General features: G+C 40.8%; 1 protein-coding gene across 4 annotated transcripts in view; it reads right to left on the minus strand.

Annotated features, from left to right (window-relative positions):
- TTC29 (tetratricopeptide repeat domain 29) overlaps positions 1-21,306 on the minus strand; it is a 209,629-nt gene that overhangs the window by 75,606 nt on the left and 112,717 nt on the right. For all 4 annotated transcript variants that reach the window (XM_075929999.1, XM_075929998.1, XM_006133842.4 and 1 more), the window contains exon 10: positions 4,553-4,676. In XM_075929999.1, the coding sequence (XP_075786114.1) occupies positions 4,553-4,676 (124 nt within the window). The remainder of the gene's footprint in view (positions 1-4,552; positions 4,677-21,306) is intronic.

Consider the following 21,306-nt stretch of genomic DNA (forward strand, 5'->3'; position numbering starts at 1 on the left):
ACCCCTGTACAACTGTGGAGCCTGTTCTTCCTGGTGGGAAGAAGCCATGGGCTAGGATATTATTTTATTTTATGCATTGTAGCCAGACAGACCAACCCCCCCATATCATCCATCTTATTTGCCTCTCTGAAGCATACAGGGCAGAGAAGGAGCAGTAAAATCAGCATAGTCTATGCTGGCTCATCTGATCCTGAGAAGCTGAAAACATAGATATGAGGAGAGAGAGAACGATTAAGGCAATCAGCATAGCCATTAAGCTTTAATCTGCTTTGATGCAAGATCAGGATATGCGAGTGTGCCCGGCTGGCACCCATGTTGATACGAACACAAAGTCCCTGGGAGAGGAATCCCCCAATGAGAAAAGAATGCCCAGTACTTCCAATTTAGTTATCTCTCTTACAAGAGTAAATTAAGTTCACAACACCCTTGTAAGAACTAGTCTCACAAAAAACAGACCAGCCCCATTTGGCATGACAGATAAGAAAGAGAAATACGTGACCCCATGAGTATAAAGGTGGTACAGCAGCACACTCTTTTGAGTGTCATTCTACCCTCTACCTGCTGGTCGGGTTAGGTGTTTGACCTCCCGAGGTTCTATGGGGACGCCCACCTCGTATTTTCGTCTTTCCTAGGAATTGAGGGACCGGCCCTGGCCTGACATTCTGGAGTCGAGCGGCACAGAAGGGGGTAAAAATTGTACCTGGATGTGGTCCTCTGTCTTAAGTGTACACATAGAAAGAGTAAGCTGTTACTTGGTACCATTATTTCTATTTTTCTATCTTTATCTTCTTTATAACCATTTTTAAGATCTATATTTTGTTAGTAGTTAAGAAATAGAGCAATAGCCATTGTAACCATATGATTTATAAGCTTCCTCAATAAACCTGTAACTGTTTAAGTTTTAACCTGACTCCTTCAGTTGCTGTAACAGAGCCAGGCACAATTTAAAAAGAACTTCAGCCGGTCATTAGGGACAGATATAGGGAGAGCTTGGGCGTTTGGATTTGTGTCACACCCAGGTGGCAGAATCCACTGGGGCACCTTTCAGTCTTTCCCCAAGGCTGCCCGCTGCGAAGGAATTACAAATTCTAGCAGCTAAAATCTAAAGTGTAATAAGCTCTCCCTATAAACTCTGGGGCATCTGTCAGCCTGTTGGCTGCCCTCTGCGACGGGACCCCGGTCCTAGCAGTAAAGTCACAGACAAACTATTTTTCGGGGCGCCCTCCAGACTCCTAGGCTGCCCACTGCAATGAGACTTTGTGTCTCAGCAGTTGAAGACTTGGGTGTAACATACATGCACACACTGCCCTGACTGTCGGCCGACATGCATACAAAAATTCATGAGCATGGTCAGCATTATAAAAAAGGAAAAGTGTATTTTTGATGTTAAATATGCAGCTTAATGAGATGTGATTTAAAAACCACAATCACTAGAAAAAATCTTTCAGTGATAGAAATAGCAACCAGACTTGCATAATAGAGAAAACAGTTCTTTTTATTTACACAATCCCAAACTATTTTCCTGTGGATAGTCCTTTTCCTCAATTTTTGTTGCAACTAACCAGAATTTAGAATAATCTAAAACAGCTTGTTCAGTCTTGCAAAATTAATCAGTCTTATATCTGTGCTAAGAGCTAACACTAACACAAGGCTACATGTTATTCGATGTAGTCCAATAAAATAGAATCTTGTTTCCTATCAAGTAGAAAAATAATTTGCTATTTATGTTCAAGTAGTATGATTTCCAAAACTAAATAGTAATGACAATAACGGTAACACGAAAAGTAGCATATCACTTAAAATTGACCAGATGAAGTAAAGAACTCTGCAGAGCAGAAGCACGATTTTTCTTTAGTATTTTTAATTTCAATAGGTATATGCTGCTGGAGACACATACACTGAGTTTTAGAAAGACAGTTTGAAGAGACATGTCATTTAGTATCTGAGTGTAATAACTCTCACTATACACATTTTTAGTTTTGAATAAATATTGTCATATTTTTAAAATAATATGTTTTACAAAAATCTCCAATATTTAAAAGTCATATTCTTTCTCTGCATTTTTTTCTTTTTATGGTATCATGGTTCAGTGCTCAGACTGCAACAAATTCTGATATCACAAACAGGACTTAAGGAGAACATGTTGGAGAAGGCTAGTTCTTAGAGAAAATCACTTTGTATGCAGTTGGTAATCAGCAATGATAGCAGAGTAACAGTATAAAATGTAAATTACAGTTAACCAGAGTCTGAGTTCACTTGCCTGAATTGTGTAGAAGAAATATTTAACTATATTGTTGACACAAACCTATTTTATTGTGACTTCCATATCCATTAAACTACAATAAACATAACTTTTAAATATATTTCTTGTATAACTTGCAAATTCTTTGGCTTTCAAGGTCATTTTTATAAAGGCAGAGTCTTCTACATTTGCTTTAAGGAACAAATCTTTAAGTGAGAATATCATAATAGTAAAGTCCCAGGTTAATTCAAAGATTACACCATAGACTTTGTTTCACCACTTAAGCAATTCCACAGGACAGTAACCTTCGCATTGGGAATTCAGTACAAAATAAAACATAAAAGTAAGGATGCATTTGGGGTTACAGTTTCTAAAGTGAGCATGCAACCTATACAATAAATTAAGAGAACGTTAATCTGGTTGCCAAATCGAGCACTTGAAAGTTAGGAAATGCAAAATGTATGGTTGCTTCATAGCCATAAAGCTCCTCCATTTTTTTCAGTAATATGGTAACCTCAGCTCAAAAATGCTCATAATAATTCAAAATTTCACTTCCAATATTTATATAGAATTTACTCATGGTGAAAGTGTCTTTGTATCTTTCCAATTTTCCAACTAGCCGGGCTGAACAAAGATGAGTACAATTTTCTATTATTACTCATTATTTCAACTTGATTCCATGTATCATTTAAACTTAAAAATATTTTAAAAACGGCTGGTATCAAATACTCCCTCCCCCTCACCCCGAATGCTGTTTTGTGTTTTATCTGTCCCTGCAGGGGCAGATGTATTACCAGAGGTTTTATCACATGGAAAGAAAGTTAGTACTTTCATTTGGAGTTTCAGCAGAGAAGGAAAGTTTTGCATATCAGGTCTAGTTCAAAAATGCTGTCCGGGAAATATATTAAATCAGCATATTTCATAGGTACCTCACTCTTAGATTGTCTAGCACACTCTATTTCTGGGGTGCACAGACTGAATCAAGGCCATCAAGTACAATGTGTATGTGTGTGCATGTGAGCTGTGTGTGTGGGAAAAGATTTTGCACTATTGACTTGTTCTCCTGAGAAGACTTTTTGCTACTGGAAGACACTTCCTGAATTATGCTGGCAGAGCCCACATAGCAAATCAGGCTGAAACATTTAAATCTTCAGTGTAGTATATTATAATTTTTATTTGTCCATTTGTTTTCAAAGTATAGTAGTTATTCTGCATAGTAGCATGGTAATATATGTTTGTGATTTAATAGTTAATTTGTATAGACATGCCCAAGCTACATATTTGGATCCAGACTATTGACAGAATTGAAAGATAGGAGTTGTTTGGATTTGGAGTTTTGGTTTGACTCATTACAGAATTATACACTTAGGCTGTGTCCAGACTCAGGGTTTTTTTCAAAAAAGTAGCCTTTTTTTAAAAAAAAACTTCACCTGCGTCTAGACTGCAGCCGCGTTCTTTCAAAATTAAATCGAAAGAACGCGGCTTTTCTTTCGACGGCGGTAAACCTAATTCCACGAGGAAGAACGCCTTTTTTCGAAAGTGCTCTTTCGAAAAAAGGCGTTCTTGAAAGCAAACAGGGCTTTTTAGAAAGAGAGCATCCAGACTCACTTGCTGCTTTCTTTTGAAAAAGCAGCTTGCTTTTTCGAAAGTTCTGCATGCAGTCTAGACGCTCTCTTTCGAAAGAGGCTTTTTCAAAAATATCTTTCGAAAAATCCTCTTTTGAAAGAGGCTTGCAGTCTAGACATAGCCTTATTGGAAAATGTGGATCTGGGTTTAGGAACACATATTAACCTTATCCCCAAAGTGTTCAAGTTAGGCAGTCCAGTTAACATCCATTCCTAGGCTATGTCTAGACTATACTGATCTATTGGACTACATTGATCTATTGCAATTTACATACTTTTTCCGATTTTTTTTTTCCCAGAAGAGGCTTTTCCAAAATTTGGCTCCTTTACACTGGACCAAATTTCAGAAAAGCCTCCACTTTCAGATGAACCCTTCTTCTGCATAGAAGGAGGAAGACAGTGCTTCCAAAAGAGCGCGTCTGCTCTTCCGCAAAAAAAAAAAAAAAAAAAAAAAAACGGAAGAGCAGACGTGTTTCCTGGACACGGCGGAGTTTTTACAGGATGCTATCCCAGAAAAATTCCATAGCATAGACATAGTGCTAGTAACTTGGCAATATAGGAAAAATTCCTATATCAATCAATACCTTCATCAGATTCTGATGGGACATTCTCTCATATAAGAACACAGATTTTGACCCTGAATTACAATCAACTCTATAGGGTCATCACTGTAACTAATACTTACTCTTTCATTGTAAATATCTCCAAGGAATATGCATGCATCCACGAGACTCTGGTTTAGATGAGCACTCTTGGAAACTGTCACAAACTTTTCCAAGTACTCAATAGCCTCAGTCACTTTTCCCTGGCTAAAACAAATGACAAAGGTTGCAATTAATTTTTTATCAAGGTTGTTTCTTCATACATTGTAACAGACTATAGTTGAGAATCTGTCATTGGTTCCCATTACATTATTTTGAAGTAGTCTAGAAACTGTATTTGCTAATTTGGTTTGTGGTGAAATTTGGAACATGGTTCTGTCCTCATTTGAACATCTGCTGTCTCCATGGAAGCTTGCAGGGCAGTGATAGACTGAGGTTTCTGAGCTACAAGTGACTCTTTACTGTTTCTCCTGCAGCACTTGATATTAAAACACTGTGTGATTTAATTATTAACCAATCAAAGTTATTAACCAATCAGAATGTTTTTTTTACAATGTAGCTGACAAGATAATTATATGTGGTCATTTTGCTGTGAGAATTAGAAAGAGAGAGAAAGAAATTGAATGAAATAATACATTCATATTACTATGTCTCTTTGGGGTAATATTGACCACTAATTTGGCTCCTGAACCACTGAGGTCTAAGTATCCCTTCAGTAGGGTATATAACTGCAAGAGGCAGCATTCGATCCTCTGTACACAAAAAGAAAACAATCTTTTAAATCAATTTCCAATATATAGCTGAATTATATTTAGTACCAAGAATGAAAAAAAATTGCTAATTCTTTATTTTCAATGCTTTTTGGAGTTTCCAGTACTCTAAAATAATGTTTTATTTACTCAGCATCTCGTCAGACATTTTTTGTAGCTATGTCAGACCTTATCTAGGAATGAAACTGAAAGTCCGTGCCAAGGCAGGAGACTAAGCATATTCATTTGTCAGTAAGAATTTTGTTTTTGTATTTTTCTGCCCCCATGACTCAGGGATGCCACTTTTTGCTTTAGAATCCTTTTTCTTCTTGAATAGCAGCAGCAGCAGCAATATAATGAGACTGTACATCACAGAACTAATAGCCTCCTTCAGGATGTAGTGATGTTGTGTGCCTGCACAGGTAAAGGGCTGCTGCAGTCAAACAGGCTAAGCTATAAACTGTGGATTGAAGGTGTTACCGTCAGTTCCCATTGAAACTCAGGATACTTGAAGTTACTTCCAATATAGAAAGAAAATGGGCTAATGAATTTGACAATAATATTTGCACATATGATTTTTAATAAAGCTGGCCATGTTAACAATATAATGTCTCTGCCCTCTAGGCCAGATGCTCAAGTCTGCCTGAGAGTGAAGCACTACACACTTTTTCTCTTTAAAGCTGAGTGTCACTGCAGCTGACCTCAATATAAGCCAAGAACCTGAGTCTCTAATGTATAGTGCAGCATGTTATATGTCAAGTCACTGAGCCAGCCAAAATACATCTAGTCCTATTTCAGTAACTCACAAATTTAGGTTTCTGTGATGAAGAATAGTGATGTATCTTCATACCATATTAAAACACTTTTAAATTATATTCTTGCAACAAATGACTGACTGAGGCTTATTTAAACTAACACTTTTAATATAAACCATATTAGGAATGTGTTTCCAGAATTTCATGGTGTTATGTCTGCTAGGATCACTTAATTGGATTATGCAAACAGAGTAATCAGAACAATGAAGTTCCTGCCACTGAACAGGAAAAACAGTGAAGCCTTGATGCAAATCTAAATATTGTTTGACCACATCTAGATATATGGAGTTAGTTGCACTATTGCAGTAGGCTGCCAAAGCATTCTAAATTTCAACAGGGTGATTAAAATGTTCAGTGTTATGTTACAGTAAAACACATGCTTTTAAATGTGTAAAATTCTATTTATCAAAATCATTAACTGAACATATTTAAACAACACTAGAATATGAAATATACTGATTTATAAACATTTGCTCAATGTCAAAAGGTTTCTAAATTTTAGAATCAGAAACATATTTGGAAACCTATCTTTCTTCCAAAGGGGAGAAAATCAAACATTTCCACACAGTAGTGTGGCACATGATTTATATAAGTTAAAGGACAAGGTTAAAGTGTTAGACAAATATTAATTCCAGTTTTTCTATTTTTCTATATGCAGTGCACAGGTGCAACTTGAACAGCGTATTATATGGTATAATCATTAAATTCATTCAACCAGACCTTAGAGAGTTAAAAACATATATTCTGAGGAGAAGAACTCCTCGGTCCAAAGGATGAGAATGAAACTGTGCAGAATATTTGTGTATCAAGGTGATTCCAGTTTCCAACTGGGAAAACAGGACTGTTAACACCCACATCCCCTGACAACTGTCCAATTATGTATATCACACTTGGCCTACTGTTTGCAGTAGAAGTAATCAATAAAGGATGTGGTTGAGTGAACATAGATTTTGGTTGAACCAATGCATGAAAACTTAATCATTTACTCAGAGTGGAGAAATCAAATAGAGCAGAGATGAAACAGCCACTAAGGGGTTTGTTGATTGTGCCACCAAGTTTGTGGGCTAGGGACTGAAAGTAATAAGGCAAATGGAATCAGTGACAGGAGAAAATGTAAAAAGGTTTTCTTAATCTCATGAATTAATAGAAATGTTTTGATGTATTTTTGGTTATTTTTGGATATTTCATATAAAAACATATGTTCTATTTGTAAAAAATATAAAAATTACTAGGGCATATAATTTCTCTCAGGCAAAAGGAAATTAATATGATTTATAACAAAAAGGTAATTCTCATAGTCAAAACTTTACTTATGTCAACTGCCAAAGAGCTTTGCTACTAGACAGCTGAATAATCTTAAAAAAATATATGGAAAACTATAGGTTGAGGTATTTAAAACTAGTCCAAACAAAACACTAAATTATATTCTGTCAGAAAAAAAACCTGCACTGGAAAGTAAGATGCTTGATAATATTATAACTAAATCTTATCCATCTCAACCATCTGTAATTTTATGGTTCTTTTAAAACATGCATAGCTTTCAAAGCTTCTAAATAACTATATACATTCTGCTTCCTATGATATTAGCGTCTAATACTTATGAGATAGACAGCTTTTTTACAACATTGGCATTCAAGACATAGGGTGTTATAATTGTTTCAGAAAATGGTATTATATATCTATAGTAACTCTTGTTCTCTCATTTCAGGTAAAGAGCCAAATGAAATTTTCTCTGCAAGTGTTATACATTATGGAGGCTTGAACCTTTTGTGATATTGTTCAAGAAAGTCTTGCAAAGGTAGCTGAATCTGATATACAAATCTAGTGTCCACAATAAGTCACTCTTCACTACAGTGGATACTGCCAGAGATTATCTTGAAAGTGATGCCTTTATACCCGACTGCTCCTTAAATAACACTAGGCCTAGAAACCTCTGATTAGGGTTCAGTATCATTTTTAGGATCTTCAAGACTCCATATAAAACTGCAAAATATATGGGACAATAGGCAGGTTCTCAAAGGCTTTTTTCCCATGGATCAGAGAGCAATCAGTGCAGACTCTAACATACACTTAGTCATGATGACCAGAGAAGCTCATTCAATTCTGTTGTGTTAACAGGCAATCAGTGGAATGAGACATTCAAAATGAGGTGAGGCTGACTATTCCACATCAGCAACCTGAGTCTGAATGTTAGACTCAGGGTATGTCTACACTACAACATTATTTTGAAATATCTTATTTCAAAATAGTCAATTCAAAATAAGTTATTTCAAAATAACGTGTCTACACACAAAATGCATTTCAAAATAGCGTTTTGCTATTTCAAAATAGCGCATCCACACTGAATGGATGCTGGATCGCATTTAAGACCAGCCAGAACCAGGTCTGGCAGGGCATCAGGTCAGGAGTTACTTTGTGTGGCTGCTGCCTGAGGCTATCTGAGGCCTGTGCTTAAAGGGACCCCCCCTGGACATCCAGTTCTCAGCTTTCCTTGCTTGCTTGCCTACCTTGATGAGGGACAGCAAAGCATTTTGTCTCTGCTTGCTCTGGTTGCCCTCACTCGGGACACCACAATTCTCTGCAACATGGAGCCAGAGCTGCCCCTGGGCACTCTGGTGCTTCTCTTGGATGCGTTGCTGCGAACCTGGCTGCACTTTCTGCAGGCTGCCATCCGGGGGCTGTCCGTATCCAGGAGGCCCTGCAGAAGAGCTTCCACCCTGAGGAGCACTAAGAAACTCCCTGGTTGCCCCACTGGGGAGCTTGTGCCTCATTCCTCCCTCGTAGCCTTCCACTTACCCCTCCCTAACCCCCCTTTCTGATGTCAAATAAAATACACATATTTTCATGAACACAAACTCTCTTTATTTAACGAAACTGGGGGGGGGGGAGTAATGAAACTCTGGTGAGACTGGGAAAAGGAGGCAGGAGAGGGGAGGAGAGAGGGTGGAAGAGGGGAGGGGGAAACTTGGGAGGAGGGAACTGGAAGGGGGTCACACTGGACCAACTTGATTTTTATGCGAACCTGCTCCTGGTTTTGCATGTGGCCTTTGGTGGCCAGGCTAGCAGCTATCATGCCATAGACGGCTGTGTTCTTCCATCTAGTGAGGAGATCATGGATGTTGGGGGCATCCCCCCCAAACCTGAATAAGGTCCATAATCTCCACCCTGGACCAGGAAGGCGCCCTTCTTCTCTGGGCCCTGGAAGGCTCCTGGGAGCTGGCAGACTGCTCCTGGGGAGCAGTGGAGGGCTGGCTTCTAGTGGCTTGTGGCTCATGTTTTGGGGCCACTGGGTCAGGGGCAGTGACAGCTGGCTCTGGGCTGGCAGGCTTGGAGCTGGCACAGGCACTTAAAGGGCTCCGGGAAGGGGGGAAGGCGAGGAGTGGTCTTGGTTGAGGCTGGAGTGGCCACCAGGGCACCCTGAAAGGCTGGAGGCCCCCTATTTCTATATAAGTGTCTACACAGCACTTATTTCTGAATAGCTATTTCAAATTTGGCGTTATTCCTCGTGGAATGAAGTTTACCAAATTCGAAATAAGCGCTCTGCTATTTCGAATTAATTTCAAAATAGCAGTTTGGCTGTGTAGATGCTAGTAAAGTTATTTTGAAATAACGGCTGTTATTTTGAAATAACTTTGCTGTGTAGACATACCCTCATAGAATTATAGAGGGTACCTCTACACTGTGCAGCTATTTTGGATACTGTTGTTGGTTGTCTCTCGGGAGCTGAGGAAGACATGTTTTGCATTTCATTTGTGGAGACGCATGTGGCTCCAGAGCCCAAAAGTCGAAGCACAGATGTGGCTACAAAAAGGGCACGGGACGCCGGTTGTCAGGACAGGAGAGAACACAGCTCTATGTCATCTTTCACTTGCAGCTGTGAGGCATTGGCGGCAGTCGTCCTCAAACTTTGTCACTGCTTTTCTCGTAAGGGAACGCCGATTAGTCCTGTCTGCAGCAGCTAGTTCAAACTGTCGAGGTTGAAGGCCTGTCCACTGCAAGTTGATCAGGTTATCCTTATACCTCTTCCTTGGGCCTCCCTGGATCTTCGCTGTAATCTCTTCGTCAAGGGATCCATCACTTGATATTGGGCTGCCCAGGAAATGTTGAATTTCTCAGATGGCACACCATCCGAGAGTACCTCTTGTTAGCCGACGGTTAGGGCAATGTGTGTGTGTATTACCGAGAAAAGGTTTAAGAAAGAGGCTACAAAGAAACGAGGTGTTATTTTTAAAGCAAGTTTTCCTTTACATTACAACAATCGCTTAATTCCTTCCACACTTCCATGGAGTTTACTTTTTACCTTTACTTTTTACCTCAAATCACTTGCTTCATTCTTTTAAAGAAAACATTTTTTATTTCTAGTAACTTTCCAATGTCTGTATTACTTTCCTTATTTCTTTAACTATGCCCATAGGGCTTCAAACCTTTTTGCCTTTTTATTTTACATGCTTTTTCCTTCTTATGATCCGTCCTGATTTTTGCTAAATGACTTTTTTCAATGACACAGGTTTGTTTAGTATCAATTTGATAAGGAGGGTGGGCTTTCCCAATTAGCCTTACACCTCTCCTGATTTCTTTTAGTAGGTAAATCTGACTGTTTATTATTGCAGTCAGCTATTACTAATTTTAAACTTTTCAGTATAGGGTTTTCATAACATCTATGCTGCAGTAGAGTCTGTGGTGTAAATAGAGTGCTTATCTTTGGACAGTTATTTTCTTTTGGGCTACTCCCAGTGGAAACTCCTTTCCCTCCAATATGGGCTTAATGATTGGAAGAGGAGTGTGAAGTGTTATGGCTTGAGCTTGGGTTAGCTCCTCTGTTTCCCTTAGTGCTGTGTAGGCTGCCAAAAGCACTTTTTTATAAGGCATGTAATTTGACTGTGACCCCTGCCATAACTTGGAGCCAAATTGTATGGGACGGCAGGGTACACCTTTTCCTTCATGCCATAAGGCATAGGACATCCCTGTGTTTCCCACAGTGAGGTACAAATGAAATGGGGCATTAGGGTGAATTGGACCCATAAACTGATAAGTGTGTATATCTCGTTTATCAGCTGTTTCTCAGAGCTTCCTCGTGGGTGGGGGCTCATTCCCAGCAAGCATGCTTCCTGAGCAAATTATACAGGGAGTAGGTACGAATTAAGATTCCGTTTTTCCAGATTTTGAATTAGTTTACAGACTGGAGACATAGCTTTGGTTGGAATGCTGTTCTGTTTTATCTTGGTTACAGTGGAAGGTGGGAGAGTGGGGGCTTGAGCTAGCAAAGTTTCTTAAAGCCAGCTCCAAAAGCTCATTTTTCTCCATTAATTACTTTCTCCTTCCCCTCTCTAGCCTCAGGAGGAGCCATTCCTGTAGGTGCTCCATGTCCTAATTTAGGGTTTTTCCCCGGGTATCTAGGTTCTGGCATTGCTCCCAGAATTCATATCTCTCTCTCTGTACCCTTATCAGCTCTGTTTCTAAGTTCCAGTAGCTAGTAGCTGCTTGCCACACCCTTTAACAGCCAGATGCAAGCGCCTTTCCCTAACATCTCTTTATCCCATTTAGGGTTGCCCCATCCCTCTTGGGCAAACTCTTTCCCCATACAGCTAAACTCCATGTCAATCATGACTGGCTTCATGCTGCTGTATCTGAACCAATAACACAATCCTGCCGACTACGCCAATTTTGTTAGCCGACGGTTAGGGCAGTGTGTGTGTGTGTGTGTGTTACCGAGAAAAGGTTTAACATTCGTGCCTTTACTGCTACGACTGGGATCCCGTCGTGGAGGGCAGCCAACAGGCTGACAGATGCCGCAGAGTTTATAGGGAGAGCTTATTACACTTTAGATTTTAGCTGCTAGGATACAGGATTTTTTTGCAGCGGGCAGTTTAGGGAAGACTGAGAGATGCCCCAACGGATCTGTTACCTGGAAGTGACACAATTTAAATGTCCAAGCGTTTTCTATACCTGTTCCTTATGACCGTCTGAAGTTTTTTTAAATTGTGCTTGGTTTTGTTACAGCAACTGAAGGAGTTAGGTTAAAACTTAAACAGTTACAGGTTTATTAAATAAGCTTATAAATTATATGGTTACAATGGCTATTGCTTTATTTTTTAACTGCTAGCAAATATAAATTTAAAAAATGGTTACAAAGAAAATAAAGATAGAAAATAGAAATAATGGTCCCAAGTAACAGCTTAATCTTTAAAAAGCTTTAAGTTTATGTGTACACTTAAAACAAAGAACCACATCCAGGTACAATTTTTACCCCCTTCTGTGCCTCTCGACTCCAGCGGGTTAAGCCAGGGCCGGTCCCTCAATTCCTAGGAAAAACAAATACAAGGTGGGCATTCCCGTGAAACCTTGGGAGGTCAAACACCTAACCCAACCAGCAGGTAGATGGTAGATTAACACTTAAAGTAAATGTGCTGCTGGACCCATTTTTATACCCATAGGGGCCCGTATTTTTTTTTATTTAAGATGCCAAATTGTACTGGTCTGTCTTTGTAATGCCAGTTTTTACAAGCAAGTTTTAACTTAATTTACACTTGTAAAAGAAATAACTAAATTGTAAGTACTGAACATTTTTTTTTTACTGGGCAAAAAATTCCTCCCCCCTCGGACGGCTGTGTGTTTGTATCAATATGGGTTTTAGTCAAGGTCACTCCTTGGCAGCCTCTTGGTTAGCAATTGGCATATCTCTTTTTACAGCCATTCAGGGTTACACAGCAGCCTGAGCCTTCTGTTCAAGGCTTTTACTGCTCTGTGTGCCCTGCATGCTCCAGGCAAGCAAAAATGGATGTTACAGGGGGGTTCCTGTCTGGCTACACCTCTCCTGTCATGTCGTTGTGAGCAGCTTGATGAGTGAGATGAACTTCTTTGGGCAACCCAGCTTCCTGAGGATGATCTACAATGCGTCTCTGTTAACTGTGTCGAATGCCTTCGTCAGATCAATGAAGACAGAGTCGAGGTTCATATTCTGCTCAAGGCACTTCTCTTGCACTTGTCTCATTACAAAGATCATATCGACAGTACTGTGATTAGGGCAGAAACCACATTGTGACTCATTTCTGAAACTGTTGAAATCAGCCTGTTCAGGATGATGTGGGTGAAGATTTTCCCAGCAACGGAAAGCAGCAAGAGACCTCTGTAGTTCCCACAATCGGCTCTTGCGCCCTTATTCTTGTACAGAGCAACTATCACGGAGGTCAGATGGTATTTCTTCCTCTTCCCAAATACTGGTCAAGACATTATGAATAACCTTAAGTGACTCCTCATTAAATGCCTTGTACAGTTCTGCGGGAATTCCATCCTTGCAGGATGCCTTGCCGCAACTCATCTGCCCGATGGCCTTTCTAACTTCGTCAATAAATGGAGGATCTCCCAGGTCTTCAAGGGTTGGCTTCTGAGGAATTTGTTCCAGTGCTGACTGATGAACTGATGATGGATGATTCAGGAGCTGACTGAAATACTCTTTCCATTGGTTATTAATGCCAGCCTTATCCCTAATCAATGTGGTTCCATCTGCAGACAACAAGGGGGAAAAGCCAGACTTGGAAGGACCAAAGACTGACTTGATGGAGCTGAAGAACTCCCTTGAGTTACTTAAGTCAGCATAGTGTTGCACCTCTTCAGCTTTCTTCTCCCACCACTGATCATGCATTTTGCGGATTTCTCGCTGAGCCTGGGCCTGGAGAAACTTAAACCTGTCTTTCTTAGAGATGGAGCCTGGGTCATTCTGCCACTCCATAAATGCCTTGTTCTTCTTGGCAAGCAGGTCCTCAATAGCACTGTTATTCTCATCAAACCAGTCTTGATGATTGCATTTCTTGGGACCCAGCACTGACTTCGCTGTCTCCATCACTATTTCTCTAAACTGGCTCCACTTCTGAATTGGACCTCCAATCAATGGTCTGTTGGCAGTCAACTTTTCATCAAGGCTTGACTGGAACTTGCACAGATGAGAAGGCTGCTGGTGTCTGGCAATGTTAAAGGCCGTTCGAATGAGCTTTGGGCGCTTTGGGTGATGCTGTGCAATGTGTATTTTGAAAATAGTGCGGACAAGCCTATGGCCAGTCCAGCACTCTGCTACCTCACATGGCTCTGGTGATAAGGACATCCCAAATATTTTGCTGACGAACAATGACATAATCTATCATGTGCCATTGTTTCGATCTAGGGTGCATCCAGGTAGTCTTGTATTTGTTTGCCATCCTGAACACTGTGTTTGTAATGAGGAGGTCATATTCTGCACATTTGCTCAACAGCAATAAGCCATTGCTGTTCATTTTACCAATACCATTGTTTGCTTAACACTCCCTCCAATCGACTGTGGTCACAGCCAACTTGGGTGTTGAAGTCTCCCAACAAGATCAACTTGTCGTTAGCCGGCACTGAGCACAGAATGGAACTGAGATCGATGTAGAACTGTTCAGTTGTCTCCTCTGTGCTTTTCATGGTGGGAGCATATGCACTGATGACTATTGCATGCCACTTGTGACTAAAGGGTAGGCGTAGCTTCATTAGCCTCTCGCTAATACCGACAGGCAGGTCCAAAAGTTGTTTCATCAGACTAGTCTTAACGGCCAGGCCGACTCCATGAATCCTATCCTCATTCTGCGCTTTCCCTTTCCAGAAGAAGGTATAACCACTATACCTCAGTGAGAAATCCTTCTTCAGAAAGCCTGGTTTCACTCAAGGCAGCGATATCAATACCATAGCATGAAAGCTCTTCAGTGATTAGGCTGTTCTCCGATGAGGTCTTACTGTGTCCTCGCAGTCCATGAGCGTAAGGATGTTCCATGCTCCCATTACCAACTTCTTTTTTTTGCACAACATAACCTGTGTGTGAAAAATATTATTATAGTGGGAAGCCTTTGCACAGAGACAATCCTACTCTCTCTGCTTCAGAAGTCGGAATCCAGTGGCACGAAAAAAATTGTTACTTCTGGAGACTACCTAGGCTGCATTGGATGGCCATGTCACCTTAAATGCTCTGACATGCTCCACTGGAGGTATCCCATAATAGCTACCCCACGTCTTAACATGTTGCCCGTTATTTCGAAATATTTTTTTAAATAATGGGAGCGCTATTTCAGCATCCCTGTAACCCTTGTTCCACAAGGGTAAAGGAATATCTCGAAATAGTGCATTATTTCAAAATTTGGCACTGTGTAGATGCATTAAATGTCAAAATAAGCTATTTTGAAATAGATTTGAATAAGATATGCAATTTGTTTAGCACAAATTGCATATCTTATTTTGAGTTTAGGGTGCTGTGTAGATGCACCTAGAGTTAGAAGGGACTGCAAGACTTACGAAGTCCAACTTATGTCAAGATGCAGGATGTCTTTTGTCTAAATCATTCAAGATGGACCTAGCCTCTTTTTAAATACCTCAATAAAGAAGGTTTCATGATCTCCCTAGGCAATCTGTTCCATTATCCTATTATTATTACAGTTATGACATCTTTTTTGAAATTGAATCTAAATCTGTTTTGCTGTAGTGTGAACCCATTGTCTTTTCTCCGTCTTCTTTTATAATGTCCTTTCAATATCTTAGTACCACTACTATGTCTCCCCATCATCTTTTCTTTTCCAAACTAAACACACCCATTCCTTTAGTCTTTGCTCATATGGCTCGCATTCCAACCTTTTGATCATCTTTGTTGATGGCCTCTGGATCCTTTCTAGTTTCTTTATATCTTTTCTAATCAACAGTGACCAAAGTTGGATACAGTACTCCAGCTCTGGCTTAAACAGTCCCAAGCAGAATGGCATTATCACTTTCCCAGAACTTGCCTGCTCTGCCTTCGATAATGCAATGTAATATTGCATTTGCTTTCTTTGCAACAGCATTGCATTGCTGATACATATTGAGATTGTGATTTGCCACAGCTCACAATCTTTCTGAGCAGTGCTGCTGACATATCAGATTTCCCCCATTCTGTATTTGTGCATATGATTTTTTGACCCTAAGTGTAGCACATTACATTTGTTGTCTACAGACCAGTTCTTCAATTTATCAATATCCCTCTAAATCTTAGCTTTATCCTCCAAAATACTGGCAATCCCCACTAGTGTTGTGTCATCTGAAAACTTAATAAGTATCTCTCTATTCCTACATCCAGGCCGTAAATAAAGATGTTAAACAACTCCAGAATTAAAACAGATTCTTATGGAACCCTGCTTGAAACCTTCCTCCAGTCTGGCATCATTCCATTTGTTTGAGGTTGTTTAACCAATTATGTATCCACTTAATGGTAGTGCTATTGAGCCTGAATTACTCCTACTTATAAGAATATCATGTATGACTGTGTGAAAAGCCTTGCAGAAGTTATGTCCACTGCATTTTCCCTATCCACCAAATCAGTTACCCTGTCAGAAGGAAAAAAACTGGTTTAGCATGATTTGTTCTTGGTAAATTCATGCTAGCTGCTAGTGATTATCTCTTCATCCTCTAGGTATGTGCAAACTGAATGTTTACACATTGCTCTACCAGCTTCCCAATTACTGAAATCATGTCAGTTGGTTTATATTTCCTTGGATCCTCCTTTTTGCCCTTTTAAAAGATGGACACTACATTAGACCTTCTCCAGTCTTCTAGGAACTTTCTTGCCATCCATGAGTTTGTAAGTATTGCCAGTGGCTCTGAGATTTCTTTAGCTAATTCCTTCAGTACCCCGCAGTGAACAGTATGCAGCCCCATTGATTTGAATTAATTCAAGTTGATCAGAAGGTATCTGATTCTTTACTAATTCCATATTTACTGCATCCCTTCCCCTAATTTCACTAGGGCTACGTCTACACTGGCCCCTTTTCCGGAAGGGGCATGTAAATTTCACGAGTCGTCGTAGGGAAATCCGCGGGGGATTTAAATATCCCCCGCGGCATTTAAATAAAAATGTCCGCCGCTTTTTTCCGGCTTTTAAAAAAGAGCGTCTAGACTGGCCCCTCAAAGTAAGAATAAGAGCCTCCGGAAAAGGGCACTTTTTCCGGAGGATCGGGGCCAGTCTAGACGCTCTTTTCCGGCTTTTTTAAAAGCCGGAAAAAAGCGGCGGACATTTTTATTTAAATGCCGCGGGGGATATTTAAATCCCCCGCGGATTTCCCTACGACGACTCGTGAAATTTACATGCCCCTTCCGGAAAAGGGGCCAGTGTAGACGTAGCCTAGTTGTTTTTTGTGTAATGACTGAAGTAAGGCAGGCATTGAGTAGCTCTGCCTTCCTATCATCTTTCATTACCAGTTCACCTTCTTCACTGGACCCAGACTGTTCTTGATCTTTCTTTTTTATCTGACATGTTTGAATACCTTCTTGTCATCTCTAATATTTCTTGCCAGTTGCAACTTCTTTGCCTTGGCTTTCCTGATTTTGGCCCCACACACTTGTGCTATTCCTATGTATACTACGTGACTTCCTTGCTGACAGGCTCTTCCATTTCCTGTATGTAGCCCTTTTGATTTTTAGATCATTAAAAGCTCTGTGTACAGTCACATTTGGACTCCGGTGGCTCTTATCTTTCCACTGCATTGCAACAGCTTGATATTGAGCCATTCATAATACATCTTTTAAGGATTGCCAGCCCCCTTCAATTTCTTTTCATAATTGGTCTTTCCATGGGACCTTGCCTAATATGTCTCTGAGCTGGCTGAAATCTGACTTTGTGAGAGCTGTGAATTATGATGGGAAGTTATTCAAACCTTCACTGACTTATCCAGTATTCTTCCAATGGGATCATTCTGACACAGTTCAGAACAATAAAGCATCCAAAGTTCTGTGTGACACTGAACAGGGACCTACAACATGCAACACACACCCTTTTTATATTGGGGAAAGTGCTCCTTTACACCTGTCTTTCTCCTTATTTCCCCTGATCCTTATAATACTAAGGAAGATTCAACAAAACAGATCCAAAGTGATCTTAGTCATGATCATCTAGCCTGGGCAAAACTGAGCTTTTGGCTCCCGCTTACTCTTCAGCCAGTTCTGATATCTTGTCTGAGCAGAATAGAATAATGCTCTCAAATCTCAAGTTATTTCTACTAATAGTATTACTGCTAGATTTCAGTTATTTTAGAATTTCTTTAGTTTCTGATGAAATTAAAGCTGTTCTTAGCTGCCACCAACATCTACTTAGCTGTTATATATGCCTACCATATCACTGTGAAAGTGATCATGAAATTTAACCATCCCCTCTTGGAATATACATTAAAGGCATGTTACAAACTTTTACCTTCCTGGGATCCTGCTGATCCTTGGTACTTGTGGCGCTACCCAAACTCACAGAAGGGTCCTTTAAGTTCATGGGAGTGGTATGTACCACCTCTTCCCAAAGCTACCATTCTTCCTAGCCATTATATCAGTCAGAATGGCTTGGAATTATAGGCCCCAATGACCTTATATTTATTACATTTCACAAAGACAATGTGATATGTAGACTATGACCAAAATTTCTGCCAAAAACAGTATCAGAATTTCACTTCAGTTTATATCAGTTTCTGCATTTTCCCCAGAATCCCCATAGGCATGATGGAGAAAGGAGGATTACTGCTCTGTGTATGTGCCATAGTGCTACTGACTCATGGACAATAAAGTAAGGTGACCTGGAACCTGATACTAACCTATACCTTGGACAACTGAACTGTTCCACAGAAGAGTAGAGGGAATCAAACAAAGGTTTTCCACCTACAGAAAATCTACATAAGGTTGAGGAGGAAAACAATGATTGTCTTCAGCTTCCTTCACCTCCATCTCCCAGCCCCAAAGCGATACTTGAAAATGACTGGAAATAAAAGGATTGCAACAGGATGGATGTGGGAGTGATGAGAACTGGTAGATCCAAGCTAAGAGTTACCTGGCCTGGGAAGGACCCTACCTGAAATAATTACTAGGGTGAAAAATTATTGTGACTAGTTTTAGTGAAACTAGCTTAGACTGAGTGCTCTGTATTATTTTCTTAGTAATCAGCTTTTTCTGTTTGCTATCTCTTTGACCACTTAAATTTGTTAACTATGAAAAAGTATATTTTATTTCTGGTTTTAATATAACCAAGTTTATGTAATTTCTAATTGGAGCGGAAAAAGGCTGCATGTACCTTCTTTCACACTTAGGAAGGAGGCAAACTTCATAGAAATTTGGGTTTGTATCCAGATGTGATAAATTCCTTAAGCTGGGTCCTCCCAGAACTGAGCTCAGTATCTGTATCTGCAGCTGGTTATCAGAGGGGTAGCCGTGTTAGTCTGAATCTGCAAAAGCGACGAGGAGTCCTGTGGCACCTTATAGACTAACTGAAGTGTAGGAGCATAAGCTTTCGTGGGCAAAGACCCACTTCATCAGATGCATGTAGTGGAAATTTCCAGAGGCAGGAATAAATATGCAGGCCAGGATCAGGCTGGAGATGACGAGGTGGATCCAATCAAGGAGGATGAGGCCCACTTCTAGCAGCTGATCTGGAGGTGTGAATTCCAAGAGAGCAGAAGCTGCTTTTGTAGTTAGCAAGCCATTCACAGTCTTTGTTTAATCCAGAGTTGATTGTGTCAAACTTAAAGATGAACTGTAGCTCAGCAGTTTCTCTTTGAAGTCTGGTCCTGAAGTTTTTTTTGCTGCAGGATGGCTACTTTTAGATCTGCAATTGTGTGTCCAGGAAGATTGAAGTGTTCCCCTACAGGTTTTTGTATGTTGCCATTCCTAATATCAGATTTGTGTCCATTGATTCTTTTACGTAGGGACTGTCCTGTTTGGCCGATGTATATAGCAGTGGGGCATTGTTGGCACATGATGGCATATATAACGTTGGTGGATGTGCAGGAGAATGTACCAGTGACAGTATGGCTGATCTGGTTAGGTCCTGTGATGGTGTTGCTGGTGTATATATGTGGGCAGAGTTGGCACCGAGGTTTGTTGCAAGGATTGGTTCCTGAGTTCGAGTTATTATGGTGCGGTGTGTAGTTGCTGGTGAGAATATGCTTCAGGTTGGCGGGTTGTCTGTGGGCAAGGACCGGCCTACCTCCCAAGGCCTGTGAAAGCGAGGGATCATTGTCCAGGATGGGTTGAAGATCACTAATGATGCGTTGGAGAGGTTTTAGCTGGGGACTGTAGGTGATGGCCAGTGGTGTTCTGTTGGTTTCTTTCTTGGGCTTGTCCCGTAGCAGGAGGCTTCTGGGTACACGTCTGGCTCTGTCAATCTGTCTCCTCACTTCCTCGTGTGGGTATCGCAGTTTACAGAATGCTTGTTGAAGATCTTGTAGGTGTAGGTCTCTGTCTGAGGGGTTGGAGCATATGCGGTTGTACCTCAGTGCTTGGCTGTAAACAATGGATCGTGTGGTGTGTCCGGGATGGAAACTGGAGGCATGCAGGTAAGTATAGCGGTTGGTAGGTTTTCGGTATAGGGTGGTATTGATATGACCGTCACTTATTTGTATCGTGGTGTCCAGGAAATGGACCTCCCGTGTAGATTGGTCCATGCTGAGGTTGATGGTGGGGTGGAAGCTGTTGAAATCATGGTGAAATTCTTCCAGTGTCTCCTTCCCATGGGTCCAGATGATGAAGATGTCATCGATGTAGCGTAGGTAGAGAAGGGGTGTAAGTGGACGAGAGCTGAGGAAGCGTTGTTCCAGGTCAGCCATAAAAATGTTGGCGTATTGTGGGACCATGTGGGTGCCCATAGCAGTGCCACTGGTCTGGAGGTATATGTTGTCACCAAATCTGAAATAGTTGTGTGTGAGGATAAATTCACAGAGTTCAGCCACCAGTTGTGCTGTGGCATCATCAGGAATACTGTTCCTGACAGCTTGTACTCCATCTGCATGTGGGATGTTTGTGTAGAGAGCCTCTACATCCATGGTGGCTAGGATGGTGTTTTCTGGAAGATCACCTATGCATTGTAGTTTTCTCAGGAAATCCGTAGTGTCACGAAGGTAACTGGGAGTGCTGGTGGCGTAGGGTCTGAGCAGAGAGTCCACATAGCCAGACAGTCCTTCAGTAAGAGTGCCAATGCCCGAGATGATGGGGCGTCCGGGATTTCCAGGTTTGTGGATCTTGGGTAATAGATAGAACAACCCTGGTCGGGGCTCTAAAGGTGTGTCGATTTGTTCCTGTGTTTGTTTAGGGAGTGTCCTGAGCAGATGGTGCAGTTTCTTAGTATATTCCTTAGTGGGATCTGAGGAAAGTGGCCTGTAGAATTTGGTATTGGAGAGTTGTCTGGCAGCCTCCTTTAGGTAGTCAGGCCTGTTCATGATGACAACAGCACCTCCTTTGTCAGCCTCTTTGATTATAATGTCAGAGTTGTTCCGG

This window comes from Pelodiscus sinensis, chromosome 5 (assembly GCF_049634645.1).
Source record: "Pelodiscus sinensis isolate JC-2024 chromosome 5, ASM4963464v1, whole genome shotgun sequence".
Taxonomy (NCBI): domain Eukaryota; kingdom Metazoa; phylum Chordata; order Testudines; family Trionychidae; genus Pelodiscus; species Pelodiscus sinensis.